Raw genomic sequence first — 13,551 nt, 5'->3', positions numbered from 1 at the left:
AGGAAAGAAAAAGTAAAAGAATCAAAGGACAACTAAAGAAAGTAAGAAGAGTAATAAAATCACAAAAAAGAACAACTGAATAGATGCATATATGACAAGCACAACAAAATTGATAAAGAAAAATTTAAGCACCAAAAAAAAAGAAAGAAAAATAAATAAAGCAACGTAAGACAAAGTCAATTGTACAAAAACGTGTAAGAGCAATCCTAGAAAGGATTAGAGACGGGACAGAGACAAGTGCGAACAAAGAACAAAACATGTCCGTGACACGTCCCTTCAGAATTACCGGAGAGGTGACGCGACCAGGAGGGCGACACGGCGGCAGCGGGCGCGAACGAGGCGGCGCGTGAGGCTGGCTTCTTTAACGCCGCCTAGAAGGTTCCTAGAAGGTTCCTAGAAGGTTCCTAGGCGGCGCGGGAGGCTGGCTTCTTTGATCGCGGCGGCGAGCTACCCGAGGTGGCGGCCAACGTGCGGTTGCACCGCGGCTGGTTCGACGCGTCGCTGCCGGCGTTCTTGGCGCGCGAGATGGCGGTGGGGGAGGTGGCGCTGCCTCTGCACGTCTCCTTCCTGCACATCGACTGCGACCTGTACTCGTCGACGCAGACAGTGCTGCGCTGCCTCGCGTGCGCCATCGGGGTCGGCACCGTCGTGGTGTTTGACGAGTGGTGCGGCTACGTCTATTCACAGCTCTTCTATTCACAGCTCTTCTGTTGACAGGTGTTTGACGAGTGGTGCGGCTACGTCGGCTGGGAGGAGCACGAGGCGCGCGCGTGGCGCGAGTTTTGCGACGAGCACGGCGTGCGCTTTCAATGGATTGAGCCGCCCTCAGCTGCAGCATCAGCAGCAGCAGCAACGGGAGGAGGAGCAGGAGGAGCAGGAGGAGGAAGCTCCGGTGGTGAGAGGTCGACGACTGCGGGCGAGGGAGATCAGGCGGAGGGCGGAGGTGCGGGGCCATCCAAGGCCCTGCTTGTCACGGCGATTCGACCGCAGCAGCAGCAGCCACCGCCACAGCCACAGCCACCGCCACCGCTGCGCCCGCCGGCGGCTGCGCGCAAGGACAAGCAGGCGTCCAAAAAGAATGGCAGCAGTGCTCAAAAGTCCCCCGCGTCGGCCGCGGCGGCCGAGAAGGTGGCGGCGGCGCAGCAGGCGGCACGGGAGGCGGTGGCGGCGCGTGAGGCGGTGGCGGCGGCGGCGGCGGCGGCGGCGGCCGAGCTCGAGCAGCAGAAGCAGGCACTCGCGGCGGAGGTGCACGCGCGTCTTCGCGACGAGGCGAAGCTCTTTGGCGACGAGGGCCAGACGGGTGACGGCGGCGGCGGCGGCGGCGGCTGCTGTGGCGGCGGCGACGACGACGATCTCGGGGCGCTCCTCGACGTGGAGACGCTCGGCAGCTGCCGGCCCGCCGACGCCGACCCGCGCAGCCCTCGGCACGAGCGGCGGCCGTTTGCATGCGCGGTGCGCGTGGCGGTCGCGGGGCAGAGCGTCGAGATGGGCGTCGAGCAAGGCCAGGCGGTGGTGGACGAGGTGGTCGCGACGTTTGCGCGCGGGCCGACGGCGACGAGCGGCAGGGCGCTGCGCCCCGGCGCGCAGCACTGGGTGCTGTGGCGCAACCTCGGCGCGCACTCGCTGCGGCTGGAGCCGAACAAGTCCAACTCGATCGTGTGGCTGAACAAGGCGCACGCGCGCAGGTCGGAGCTTGAGTCGTCGTGCGCGTGGCCGGCGCAGCGCGCGCTGCTGCGCAGCGTGCTGCCGCACGCAGAGACATGGGTGAGCCTGCTGCAGCGGGCGCGCGAGGACGGCGGCATCGACATCAAGGACGATTGTCGCCTCGACGACCGCTCGGCAAAGTGCCACCAGGACGGCAACAACTCGGTCGCCAAGGGAAACGTTCCGCTGGTCCGCCTAGCGCTCAACGTCTCATCGGCCGCGTCGGGCCGCTCGCTCGACTACCTTCAGCTCTCGACCGACGGGACCTTCGTCGACGGAGCCGCGCGTGAGGCGGCGCTGCTCCACTCGGTGTCGCAGCACCGCATGTGGCACGGCGCCGCGCAGACGACCCACGGCTACGTCCAGGGGGTCTCAAACTGCTGCCACGGCTCGTCTGCCGGCACCGGCCCGTGCCTCAAGCGCATCGTGACTGTCTTTGCGCTGCCCGACGACCACCCGCTCGCGGCGCTCACGGCGGCGCAGCGGCTGCGGCGCATCGGCCTCTCGGTCTTTGCCATCGACCCGCGCCACCAGATGCGCGGCGCGGCGGGTTCTGCGGTGGCGGCAACGACGACGACGGCGCTGGCATCGTCGCCAACACCAGCAGCAGACGTGGCGCCAGCGACAGCGGCGCCCGGAGAGGACGCGAGGCCGCAGCCGCAGCCGCCGGCGGTGAGCAAGGCGCAGGCGGCCAAGGCGGCCAAGGGGCAGCAGGCGGTCCTTCGCTCGTCGACGCACCGCGCCGCCTACTCACGCGGCCGCAAGGCCGACCCCGGCCCCGCGGTAGCCCACGCGGCGCTGCCCGCGGCGCTGTGCGAGCAGGCGACGTTGCGGTACGACTCGGCGACGCACGACTTGCGCGGGGCGGTGGTGGGTTTGCTTGAGCGTGCGGGAAGCGGGGTCGGCCGCTTTGAGGACTTGTCGCGCGACGGAGACAACGGCAGTAGCATCAGCGGCGGAGAGACGCGGCGGCGGCTGGAGGATTTTCGGGTGCCGGCGGAGGCGCTGCGCGGCTCGGGCGGCAGTGCTGCCGCTGCCGCGCAGCAGCACCTCACCCTCGCCCTCGCGGCCGACGCGCCCTTTCTGGCGGCCTTTGAGCATCTGGTCGAGATGGTAGTGGTGCCGAGCCTCAAGGCGCGTCTCGTAACGGCCGGCGCGTGCCACGCCCCCACGACGTTTTATTATCAGTATCCGCCGACGCTGCGACTGCAGCCGGGGCCGAGCTCCCGCACAGTGCGCCCTCACTCGGACGCCGAGTACGGCCACCAGAGGGGCGAGATCAACTGCTGGATGCCGCTGACGGATAGATTGCTCACGAGGACGACGCTGTGGGCTGAGTCGCACGAGGGCGCCGGCGACGACCACCCGTTTGAGGTGGACGTCGGCGAGATTGCTCTCTTCCACGGGACAGTCTGCAAGCACCACGTGCCTGCCAATCCGAGCGAATGGACGAGGGCCTCCCTTGACTTCCGCGTGGGCATTGAGGGCTACTTTGATCCGTCCTGGAGCATGAAGGGGACGAAGCAGGACCACGGGAGACGGACGGTGAGACTATGACAGGAGCTTGCCATGTGTGGTGTGAGGTGTGTGACTCTGTAATACCTGTTCCACACATCACACATCTTCGAATCCTGGAAAGCGGCGCTATGTAGAATTCTTAGACCGCTCGGTGGAAGGTGCCCCGCCCCCTCTCCCCGTCCGCTCAACAAGACGGCCACCGCCGCGGAAACGCTCGTCACGCCGTCGCGCGTCTTGGTGACCGTCTTCCTTACCACTACGGTGAGCTGCCCTACCTCAAGGAGCGCCTCGACGCGGCGCTGGCGGCGACGGCAGCTGCTGCCTCTGACGAGTCCGCGTCCGCCGGCGGAAAGAGGGGGGGGGGGGCGTTGTGCGGCGGGCGCAGAAGGCGCGACGACCTTCTACTACCAGCACCCGCCGACGCTGCGGCTGCAGCCGGGGCCGAGCGAGCGGACGGTGCGGCGACCACGACGGCGAGATTTCGCCGCTCCCCGGCAGCTGCTTGAGGTGCGTGGCGAGCTTCCCCTTGCTGCTAGGCGAGTACGGCCACCAGCGAGGGGAGCTCAACTTTATTTGGTTGCCGCTCACGGACCCGAAGCTCACGCGCACGACGCTCTGGGTCGAGTCGCACGAAGGCGCCGCCGACGACGCGCCTCTCGACGTCGGCTACGGTGAGGTTGCCGCGTTCCACGGCAGCGTGTGCTCTCACCACGTGCCTGCGAACGAGAGCAGACACACGCGCGTATCGCTCGATTTTCGCGTTGGTGTTGAGGGATTCTTTGACCCGCACTGTGGAGCATGAAGGGCACAAAGGAGGACCATGGCCGGCGCAAGGTCGTGGTGGACGCTTCTAGATGAGAGGAGCCGGTGGTACATTCGATCATCTTTAAGGTCCAACCTCCGAAAGGTTTTTACTGTTGTGTGTTGTGTGGTGAAGTCTCTGTGGCCTGTGGGCGCGTCCCGCGGCCGCGAGACTCGAACTCTCAGAGGGCTGAGGGCAGAGGGGACGTCAGAGAGACGAGTTCGAGAGTGAGATCTGAGAAGACGTGTTCATCTCTCAAAGGATAGGCGAGCCCCGCGCGGGGTCCGCAAGAGCCCGAGGAGCACCTTGAGGCCCTCGTCTTCACTCAGGTTGGCGTACTTGCGCGCAAACCTAGCAGAAGCATTGACGAGGCGTTCCGCGACATACTACTACCGGCGGGTACTTGCGTCGGCGTCTCTTCGCGCGCACCAGTCGGCCGGGACAAAGCGGTCACGCAGCACAGAGGTGCTATCGACGCCGTTGAGGCGGCGCACCCACGGGTAGAGCGGGGAGTCCACGAGCAAGCCACGGCCCTCGGCTGCGAGGCACGGATACAGCGAGAACGTGGATGGGTTGCAGACGGCGGTGCGCGAGAGGACGAGGCGCGAAAGGCTCGCGGCGACGGAATCCTGTGATTTGGGGTGGCGGGCGCAGTGAGGCTCCGATTCCATCGCCACCACGAGCAACCGGGGGGGGGGGGGGGGGTCCTGGTTGCGTAGCGTGAGTCGAGCCCGCGGAAAGTCTTCCGCCAGAGCCTTCATGAAGTCGGCGGCGAGTCGCTCGCAGAAGTAAGAAGGCGTGCAACCCGACTGGCCTGCAACAGAACCACGAGCGATGAAAATGCCGCCCGGACCACCACCTCGCATTACTGCCCGGTATCACTGTGCATCTACCTGCCCTCGCCTTCCCGGCACGCGCCCGATGTGCGGCCTGTGACGATGCCAATCGATGCGACCGCGGGGGGCAGGACGCGCCGGTAGACGTGATAAGGGACGATGCCGTAGCCAACCAGCCGGGGCAGTGTGAAGACATCGCCACACCGAAAGTAGATTACAGCCTCATCAAGCTCAACCATGGGGTGCTCGTCACGCCAGCGGCGCGCCATCGCGCGCAGCTCTCCGCGGATGATCGGAGCAAAGTGCTCGAGCCCCGAGGCGCAAGAGTGCGGGTAGTTGTCGCCGAAGCGACCTCCTACGTACCGGCGAGCGGTGCGTCAGGCTGCGGCTTGCCCATCAGCAGGGAAGATCGAAGATCGCCTCTGCTGCACAGCTCACAACTCTCGTGCAGTTGTAGCTGCGCCTGACGGGCTCTCCCGCCGTCCAGCCTCTTCGGTGGAGGATCGAGTGTGCTCGAGGTGAGGTACTTGAAGACGCTCGCGCCGCCAAGCTCCGCGGCCTGGGCTTGCCCTGCAGTGCATCCGGCGTCTTGCATTGAGCAGGAGCACACGGACGGTTGGGGCCATCTCTCTCGCTTAAAGTCTTCCCTCAAATGTGATAGCAGCTGCGCTCGGGCTGAGATCAGACGCCTTGGTCATCCGGGATGAGGCGCCTCTTGCAGAAGCCTGGCCGCGGGTCGAGAAAGGGCAGTCTCGCCACTGCAGCGATGCCCCGCACCATAAAGTACTGCGAGAAGGAGTTTCCGAGCGCGCCTGCGAGCGCTCACGCTCGTGTCGTCTGGGCCAACGTGTGCGGGACGTGCTAGAAAGAGGGTGGAAGCGCGCGGCACGCCCGCGAAGCAGAGGCCGTAGAATCCTGGTCGCTTGTGGCACATCGGGGCCCAGCTGCTGCGCGGCAGCGGCCACCTCGGGCGCCAGAGGGAGGGGGTTAGAAAAAGAGGACGCGTTTGTGGCGTCCGTAGCAGCAACAACAGCTGCCACCTCAGCTGAGGTTCGAAGCGAACTGAGCTGTGGTTGCGCCCCTTTGCCAGGAGCAGTGGACACAGCTCGCTTCGCAGCGCCGCCGCTGCCTCGCCTCCGCTAGTTCGCAGTTGGAGAGGAGGGCAGTCGGCAGCCGGGTTGTAGAGGCGGGTGTCGCCGCGCTCTCTCTGCGCGGCGGTGGGCGGCTTGCGCGGCCGCGGCGGCTGTCGGGGTCGGCGCGAGCTGCTAGTTGACATCGCCAAACGAGACGACCTAGCGTCACGGCGGCGAGCGCGCGACGAGAGAGGCGGCGGAGCGGGGGAAGCAACAACGAAAATCCGTCTCAGACACGCTCAAGTTTTGGCGCCGAACGAATCGCTGGATGTGAGCACCGTGGCGATGGCGCTAAGAGGTTCCTCTTTTCCGCGCCCCCCCCCGCAAGGCGGCGCGATACACACGGTTACCGACTGCCCTGGATGTGAGGCTGATGACGCACTAGTGCGCCAAGTGCACTCCAAGTGCTCCAAGTGCTGCTCCGCGCCGGTTGGACGTTGCACCCTGCGCGACCCTCCGAGCGCAACCGTGAAGTACAGTGAAGAGACCCGCCGCCAGGCGTTACCATGAGGCAAGGCATGTCCATGAGCTGTGAAAAGAGGAGGCACTGGCCAGTGGTCTTTTTACTGTATGCTCGCGCCCGGCTCGCGGCATATCTCTCGATATGGCAGACTCCAGCTCCCCAACTAAAATCTACGACGTACGGCATAAACACACCATGGAGCACATGCAGCCTACGTGCACCTCCCCCATCACTTGTGTTCTGCCGGACCCAGGATCGATCGCCGCTTCACCAGCTTGGCCTCACTGGGAGTGGGTGGCTCGTCGCGCAGGAAAGTGCTCGACCGGCGCCGCAAGAGCGGCTGTGCGCCGGGCGCCGCCGCCGTCGCCGCCTGCCGCGGGAAGGGATCGACGGGCGCTCCCGCCTCCGCCGGCGCCGGCATCATCTGCAGCGAGAGGTAGGTGTCCCAGAAGTACGAGACTAGGTTGGACACCGCGACGCGGTACTGGAGAGGCACCACCGCTTGCTGGAGCACCTGCACAGGCGCCCACACCCACACGGACGCGCACCACGTCGAGAAGAGCTCCTCATCGAGCTTGGCGCGGATGGCGGGCAGCGAGGCGCCATTGGCCAGGGCGCACCAGCAGAACATGGACCCGATCATCAACGGGCCCTGCACGGTCTGGTCCACAAAGAGCTTGATCGCAAGCGGCCGCAGGCTCGCGCCCGGCAGCATGCGCTCCATAAAGTTAAACCAGTGCGTCAACAGCGGTCCGACCCACAGGCCGCCCACGGCTCCGAACTTGAGCGCCCGTTCGACGCGCTCTCCCACAGCTCGTGGCTCGGCCTCGATGGCCTGTGCTGTAAGGTCGCTGAAAGTATAGGTCACGCCGGTGCCGACGGCTTTGGTGGAGTAAGGCGCTGCCGTCAGCCGCGCGTTGTACCAGACGATCAGGCGGTGCGTTGACGCTCGCAGCATGTACGAGCAGAGAGAGGCTTGCTGCAGTGACGGGCGGGGAGGCAACTCGGGATAAGCTTGTCGCCGGCAACTCGGGCAGGACAAGCTTATCGCCGAGCCCGAAATCGCCGAGCCCGAGCTATCGCTCGTCAGAAAAAAATCAGCAAGCGCTCCAGTAGTGCGAGGAGAAGATGTGTGTGTGTGTGTGTGTGTGTGTGTGTGTGTGTGTGTGTGTGTGTGTGTGTGTGTGTGTGTGTGTGTGTGTGTGTGTGTGTGTGTGTGTGTGTGTGTGTGTGTGTGTGTGTGTGTGTGTGTGTGTGTGAAGAGGCAGACGCCCAAGGGTGAGCGACGGCTAGCAATACTCATTCACACGCAACACACCTTCCTTCCTCGTTCGGGCGGGGGCGACGAGCCGCCGTCGTCCTCCCATCCCTGCGCTACGGGCGGAAACGAAGACCGCACAGTCCACACCACACACACACACACACACACACACACACACACACACACACCAAGGGCTCCCCAAGGGAGGGGTCTGGTTATAGAGTTGTTTAGGTATTGCTAAAATTCTCTCTCCGGGGTCTCACTTTCGCAATGAAACCACCCCGGGGCCAAGCGGCCAACCCTCTTCGGTTTCGTCGCCAAGAGTGTACTCTTGGGCCCCGAACCCGAAGAAAAAAACGTGTACCCCCTTGGAGTGTATCTTGAGTGTTGCTCTGGAGCGTCCGGTTCAACACGCGCTCGCGCGCTCGCGTCTGCTGGCGCCCAGAGAACACGTTGCACCTCATGCTCCCGGCGGAGCCCAACTGCTCGCACTCGACAAGGCAGTCCATCCACTCGCGGCAGCTGAAGTCGAACTTCCACTCGATGCGGCTCGCGCCGGATTGTGAGCTCGGCGAGCGAGGTCGGAGAACGACCTTCAGTTGGCCCAAGCCGCACGCCACTGAGGCAGAGCGGCAGTGCGCGTACGACGCCGTACGCGGACGGCCACTCTGCACCGACCGCAGCGCCGCATTGCGACCGCAGTGGCTCAGCTCAGCCAGGGCTCGCTCGCCCAAGCTCGGAGCCGCCGCCGGTCATGGGCAGCAACAAAGATTTGACGCGTCGCTCGGTGCAGGAGGGCACTGCAGTAGAGGTGCAGAGGCCGTCCGGCGCGCGCGCGATGGGCTACAGCTTCATTGGCAGCTACCAGAGCGCGTCTGGAGCGCTGCCATTGTGTGACCCACGTCCAAGCGGCGCTTCCGGCCTGTTCCGCGCCTCTTTTTACGCTTTTCATTGGAGAGGGGGGGACGAGGTCTCATCAACTTCGAAACCGCCTTTGAAAGGGGGGGACCTGTTGCACGCCAACCGTGAGCACCGCCCAGCCCCAGCCAGTCCGGACAAGGCGCAAAAACAGGCATTAGCGCCTCTCTCGCGTGGGCACTGACGGCACTGGCGCTGGTGTACAGACTGTATAGACTACACACACGTCAAAAATATGAGCAGCAGGAGCCAGTTTGGCCCCCCGCGGCCCTCCGCACCGCGCCTAGCGCCCAGCCGCTGCACGCACTGCGGGCGCGGAGGTCGACTATCGCCTCTCGGAGAGGCGAGCAGCGCGGCGCGAGCCGGCAAAGCGGCGCGGATCCGTCCTTGTCCACCACGAGGACTTGCCTCAGCCGCTCAGAAGTGGCCTGCAAGCGTGCGGCCGGCGCTGGTGAGCGTGAAGGATCGCAGAAAACTCCCTTTTGCCCGTTTTGCCCCTTGTCAGCTGACCTTTCCAGCGATGTGTGGCGAAGAACCGACCACGCCGCGCATGGGTGTGTTCATACTGGTGGACAACACCACCTAACCGCGGCTATTTGAGTCGCCGCGCCCCCAGAGCCGCGGAAGCCTGGCGCAGCGACGGCGCTGCGGCACTGCGGCGTCGCGGCCGCAGCGCGTGAGGCGCGGCGCGTCAAGTCGCCTTCAACCGCTCCGGTCCGCTGCCGCAGGGCACAGGGATGGCGCTGAGACGCTCGGGTGCGACATGAAGGCCTTAGGGCGCGCGCTCAAGCCGCCGGCCGCGCACAGCGATTTTGAGCTGTCCGTGGGTGGTTCACGGTTGGCGTGCAACAGGTCGGCGGAAATGCGTCCGTCCCTGAGAGGGTTGGGAAGGGGGCGGTTTCACTGCGTTCCAAGTGCTCCAAGGCCTGGACGACGACAGGACCATCCGATTGTGTTACTTTTCACTAACAACGAAGGCGCTCTCAAAAAATGTCAACGCCCCTCACATGCACTTCCCGGAGACGTGCCATGCGCCGGGCCACATATGCCGGCGATCTTCGAGATCAGCTGCCTTAGCTCAGCCCCGCGGCCCTCGACAGGGCGCGCCCTGCAGCTGACCCCACCTCCCAGCCGGCTCCAAGCGAGGCCGCGCTCGCGCCTTCGATGGCACACTTCCCGACGTAGTCCGCGACCGACGATGGGCCAACCCGAACGGGCGGGAGGAGGCGGTACATGCGTAGAGCCGAGGCCACTCGACCAATGACGGCCTGCCACTCCTGCTGCTCATGCTCACTGCCTGCCACGAGGTAGATCTGAGTGCACCCGTCCAGCCCAAGCCACTCCTCCCGATGGTGGCTTGGGCTCTTCCGCGGCTGGTCGTTCAGCCTGAGTAGCAAGGCGTGCCGTCTTCCCGCCTGAAGTTCCGTGGGAGTGCTCACCTCGAGCACGTCAACCACGCCGAGCTTCGCCTCAAGCGCCGTCGCCCCCGCCGAGGCGTTGGGCAAGAAGTAGAGTTCGCTGTTCTCGAGCACCACCCACTTGTTGACAGCGCGCGCGGCGGGGGCCGGCGCACGGTCTCCGGCTACGAATGCGACGCCCAGCGTGCCAGCGCGCTGCTCCGCGGACGGCGCCAGGTGGGTGGCGATGCGAGATCGCGCCTTCGCCGCAGCTGCGACGACGGAAGCGGCAGCGGCAGACGCGGCAGCGGCAACGGGCTCGGCGATGGACTGGGCATCTGTCACCGCCTCAGAGGCGTACAGAGCTCGGGCGATCACGGAGTTTGGCGGCGCAGCAGCATGGTTGGGGTAGGCGTGCAGGATGGTGCCGAGCGGCGTGGTGCGCTCGTCCTTTCCCCACGGCGGCCCGGCATGCGCGGTGATCTGCTTGAGCGACGAGTTCCAGTAGGCGTGCACCGCAACCGTACCCTCGGCCGGCTGTTCAAAGGCGTAGAACTGTAGCCCGCGGCGCGACTCGCCCTCCCACGCGGGCGGCGGGTGGATCGTCAGTCGGCGGTCGCGCTCCGACCACCAGTCGTAGACGGGAACTGCCCCCGGAGCCTCAGCAGCCAACGCAACAAACTGCAGGTTCTTGCGCTCCTCTCGCCTGCCGTAGCTTATCGACCACGGGTCGCCGGCGTGAAATGTGAGCTGGCGAAGCTCGGCGTTCCAAAAGTCAAACACCTCGACCAGTGGCGGTGGCGGGATCGCGACGGGAATTCCCTCGGCGCAAACGGGGGGTGCGTCGGTGTCACAGCGAGTCCCTTTGATGGGAGGCCCCAGGGTGGGGGCCACCTCGAACCCCCGGCCAGGGATTCGAGCGGAGGGTGCCCCGGATTCGTCTATCCGTTGGGCCCCGGCACCTATTTTAGAACTGATCACTTTGCTCAGCAACCGTCGGCCGCCGCTTTTTAGCTGGACGGCGGTACGCTGCGCCGTCGCTCTGTCGTGCACGCTCTCGTGCCTCGTTGTTGTGACACGGGAGTAGAGTCGAGAGGTAGCCCTCGACGAGACGACCGGCGCCGCGATGCCAGACCTCACTGCCGCCGAGCTCAGCATTCCGGCCGAGCAGCACCCCGATCCCGCAAAGCCACTGGTGATACCCGTCGACTCAACAGTGGTAGGCTCTACCCTGCGCTTCATTCCGTGGTCTGTGGTGGGCAATCCGGCCCTCCTCCAGCTGCCCCCTCCTCCTCCGGGGATGCAACCGTCGTGGGTCCAGATTCCGCAGTGGGTCGCCATCAGTGCGCTGCTCGCCTTCAGTGAGCCCGAGCCCGCTGTGGCCACCCACTTTGACAGGCTCAGCGTCTTGCGGCTGGCCGTATTGGCCGCGGCCTGGCGCCGCATCCTCGGCGCCTTGTCCGACCTCGGCGTTTTCAGCACGGTGCACGTGGATGAGGATGCGTTCCGTACGGTGTGCATCCAGGCTCTGCACTCCCGCCAAATCCCGGTGCCCGAGCTCTATCTGCAGTGGGGCGATTTGGGATACTCTGAGGCTATCGTGCCCTTGGGACCAGCGCCATCTGCAGAAGCGAAGGCCGTCGACTTCTTGCAGTACGCGACGGTCGGGGCTCTTTGCGACCCTACGGCCGACGTCCCGTTCGCAGCCCTGTCTGACATGACCCGCTGCTTGGGGCCCGTCTTCACGGCGGCGGCGCGCGTCGATCCCATGGGGAGCGCCGTCGTGGGGGCTGCATCGCTCGCCGCCGCCGCTGGTCACATCACTCCGCGAGCGAGCGATGGGCATCCCGCCCTGCTCTCTCGGCATGTGCTCAGCATGCTAGGAGGCCTCCCGAATCTTCGACCGCTGCCTCGAACTATGCCGTCGGCTCGCGCAGCCGGAGCCGCTCACTCTGGTGGCGGGCGGATGCGTGACGGTGGCCCAGCCGGATGGGCCAGAGCTCGGCGGCGGACCTCGGGAACTCGGTCCCGAGAGCGGGCGCGCGGCCGGCTCATCTCTGCGCCTTCCGTGCACGGGGGTGCTTGCCAACATGATGGTGCACAGCGACCCTGCTCGACCCTCCCGACCCCGAGACCACCCTGCTTTCCCCATCTTGCTCCTCCTCCTCACTCTCCACCTCCCTTCCCGCCTCCTCCGCCACCTGGTCCGGCTTGAACGACACCGGGAGCACTTTGAAGTCCCCATTGTCTCTCTCTCTCTCTCTCTCTCTCTCTCTCTCTCTCTCTCTTGCGTTTGTTTCTAACATCGAAGGCTAAGCTCAAAAGAAAAAATAGAGACCCCAACCGAGCCGTCGACAAGGAGTCCAACCCGAACCAGCGGGGGGACGGCGTCCTTGGCAACTGGACGCACTCGGCACGCAGGATGGTGTTTGACGGCACGACCATCACCGCAGTGCAGTTCCGTAAAGGCATGCTAGGCCCGCTGGCGAGAGGCAAGCACCTCGCCACCGACTACGCCGAGGAGGCGAAGCGGAGTGCCAAGGCCGCGGCGTGCGCGGCCAACAACTACGACTTCATGACGTGGGCGGCGAGCACACGCGGCGGCATTGGCCGCGAGGCGGCGGAGTGGTTCACCACCGGCTTCGCCGCCAAGGTCGCCCTGGCGCGCTCCGACGGCGAGAAGTGGCGAGTGCGCAACGAGCGCAAGCGCCTCCTGCAGCAGCACTCGGCCATCATTGCGAGGCGCAACTGGGAGATCACCCAGCGCAACGCGTGGCCGAGGATGGGCGGCGTGGCGCCGCGAGCGCCGCCAGTCGAGTAGTAGCGGTAGGGAGTAGAGGTAGTCGTCTCAGTAGTGTCCTGTCAGAGCGTCCCGTGTCGGTCAAGCAGCGTCTGTCGGATAGTAGGAGAGAGTGTGTCGTGTGTCGTGCGGATCAGTCCTGTCTGGGTGGGGGGGGGAAAGAGACGGAGAGGAGATTCATTGAGCCTTGGCACCAGCCGGGCAGTGGGTTTGGCCCTGGCATCAGCCGGGCATGTTGTTGATTTGGCCTTGGCATCAGCCCTGGCAGGCGGGCACGCGGGACATGCACAGGCGCCAAAGGGGCGCAGAACCGACCTAACCCGTCGGAGGTGGGGGGAAGGGAGTACCGCCGGGTTCCCCTGCGTGAGCGCAAGAGTAACCCAAAGAGGGCTGAAGATGAGCGGTGCGCGCAGGGGTCGGCGTGACGGGGCGAGGGACGCGCCGCGCGGGGCGCCGCCTCACCGGCCCAAGTGGCGCGGGGCGAGGCGGCGAGAACCGAGCGAGCACGTCCTCGTGAGCCCCGTGGCTCCAACCAGGCCCTTCCTTTTTTTTGAGCAGGTGTGACGCCGCGCGAGCGACGCTCCGAGATCGCCCGAGATAGCGCGGCGCGGCGGTGGGTGAGGTGAGGGGGGTGGGGGGGGGGGGGGGGCCCCCCTGCCCTGGACCTCCCAAATAGCGCGAGATTGTGCGAAATCCCGCGGCGCGCCCCCAAAATCCCC

At 65.6% G+C, this 13,551-nt stretch overlaps 4 protein-coding genes across 4 annotated transcripts in view; 2 read left to right on the top strand and 2 right to left on the bottom strand.

Annotated features, from left to right (window-relative positions):
* EMIHUDRAFT_113541 (hypothetical protein) overlaps positions 1 to 4,659 on the top strand; it is a gene marked incomplete at both ends in the record, with an annotated part of 9,312 nt that extends 4,653 nt beyond the window's left edge. The window contains 4 exons of the mRNA XM_005782246.1: positions 409 to 651; positions 718 to 3,249; positions 3,415 to 3,483; positions 4,291 to 4,659. Of these exons, the coding sequence (XP_005782303.1) occupies positions 409 to 651; positions 718 to 3,249; positions 3,415 to 3,483; positions 4,291 to 4,659 (3,213 nt within the window). The remainder of the gene's footprint in view (positions 1 to 408; positions 652 to 717; positions 3,250 to 3,414; positions 3,484 to 4,290) is intronic.
* An 882-nt stretch (positions 4,660 to 5,541) lies between these two features.
* EMIHUDRAFT_233450 (hypothetical protein) lies at positions 5,542 to 6,136 on the bottom strand (the record flags this gene model as incomplete). Its single annotated transcript, XM_005782245.1, has 3 exons — positions 5,542 to 5,672; positions 5,719 to 5,825; positions 5,901 to 6,136. The coding sequence occupies 3 exons, from the start codon at positions 6,134 to 6,136 to the stop codon at positions 5,542 to 5,544; spliced, it is 474 nt and encodes a 157-aa protein (XP_005782302.1).
* Positions 6,137 to 6,553: 417 nt separating this feature from the next.
* Positions 6,554 to 11,553, bottom strand: EMIHUDRAFT_468484 (hypothetical protein; the record flags this gene model as incomplete). The annotated part of the gene is made up of 3 exons (XM_005782244.1): positions 6,554 to 7,435; positions 10,075 to 10,854; positions 11,419 to 11,553. 3 exons carry the CDS (start codon positions 11,551 to 11,553, stop codon positions 6,686 to 6,688), a joined length of 1,665 nt encoding a protein of 554 aa, XP_005782301.1. The 3' UTR covers positions 6,554 to 6,685.
* A 901-nt stretch (positions 11,554 to 12,454) lies between these two features.
* EMIHUDRAFT_113539 (hypothetical protein) lies at positions 12,455 to 12,853 on the top strand (the record flags this gene model as incomplete). Its single annotated transcript, XM_005782243.1, has 1 exon — positions 12,455 to 12,853. The coding sequence occupies one exon, from the start codon at positions 12,455 to 12,457 to the stop codon at positions 12,851 to 12,853; it is 399 nt and encodes a 132-aa protein (XP_005782300.1).
* Between the last annotated feature and the right edge of the window lie 698 nt (positions 12,854 to 13,551).

The sequence above is a fragment of the Emiliania huxleyi genome (genome assembly GCF_000372725.1).
Source record: "Emiliania huxleyi CCMP1516 chromosome Unknown EMIHUscaffold_191, whole genome shotgun sequence".
NCBI classification, from domain to species: Eukaryota; Haptophyta; order Isochrysidales; family Noelaerhabdaceae; genus Emiliania; species Emiliania huxleyi.
This window is presented reverse-complemented; position numbering and strand designations above follow the sequence as displayed.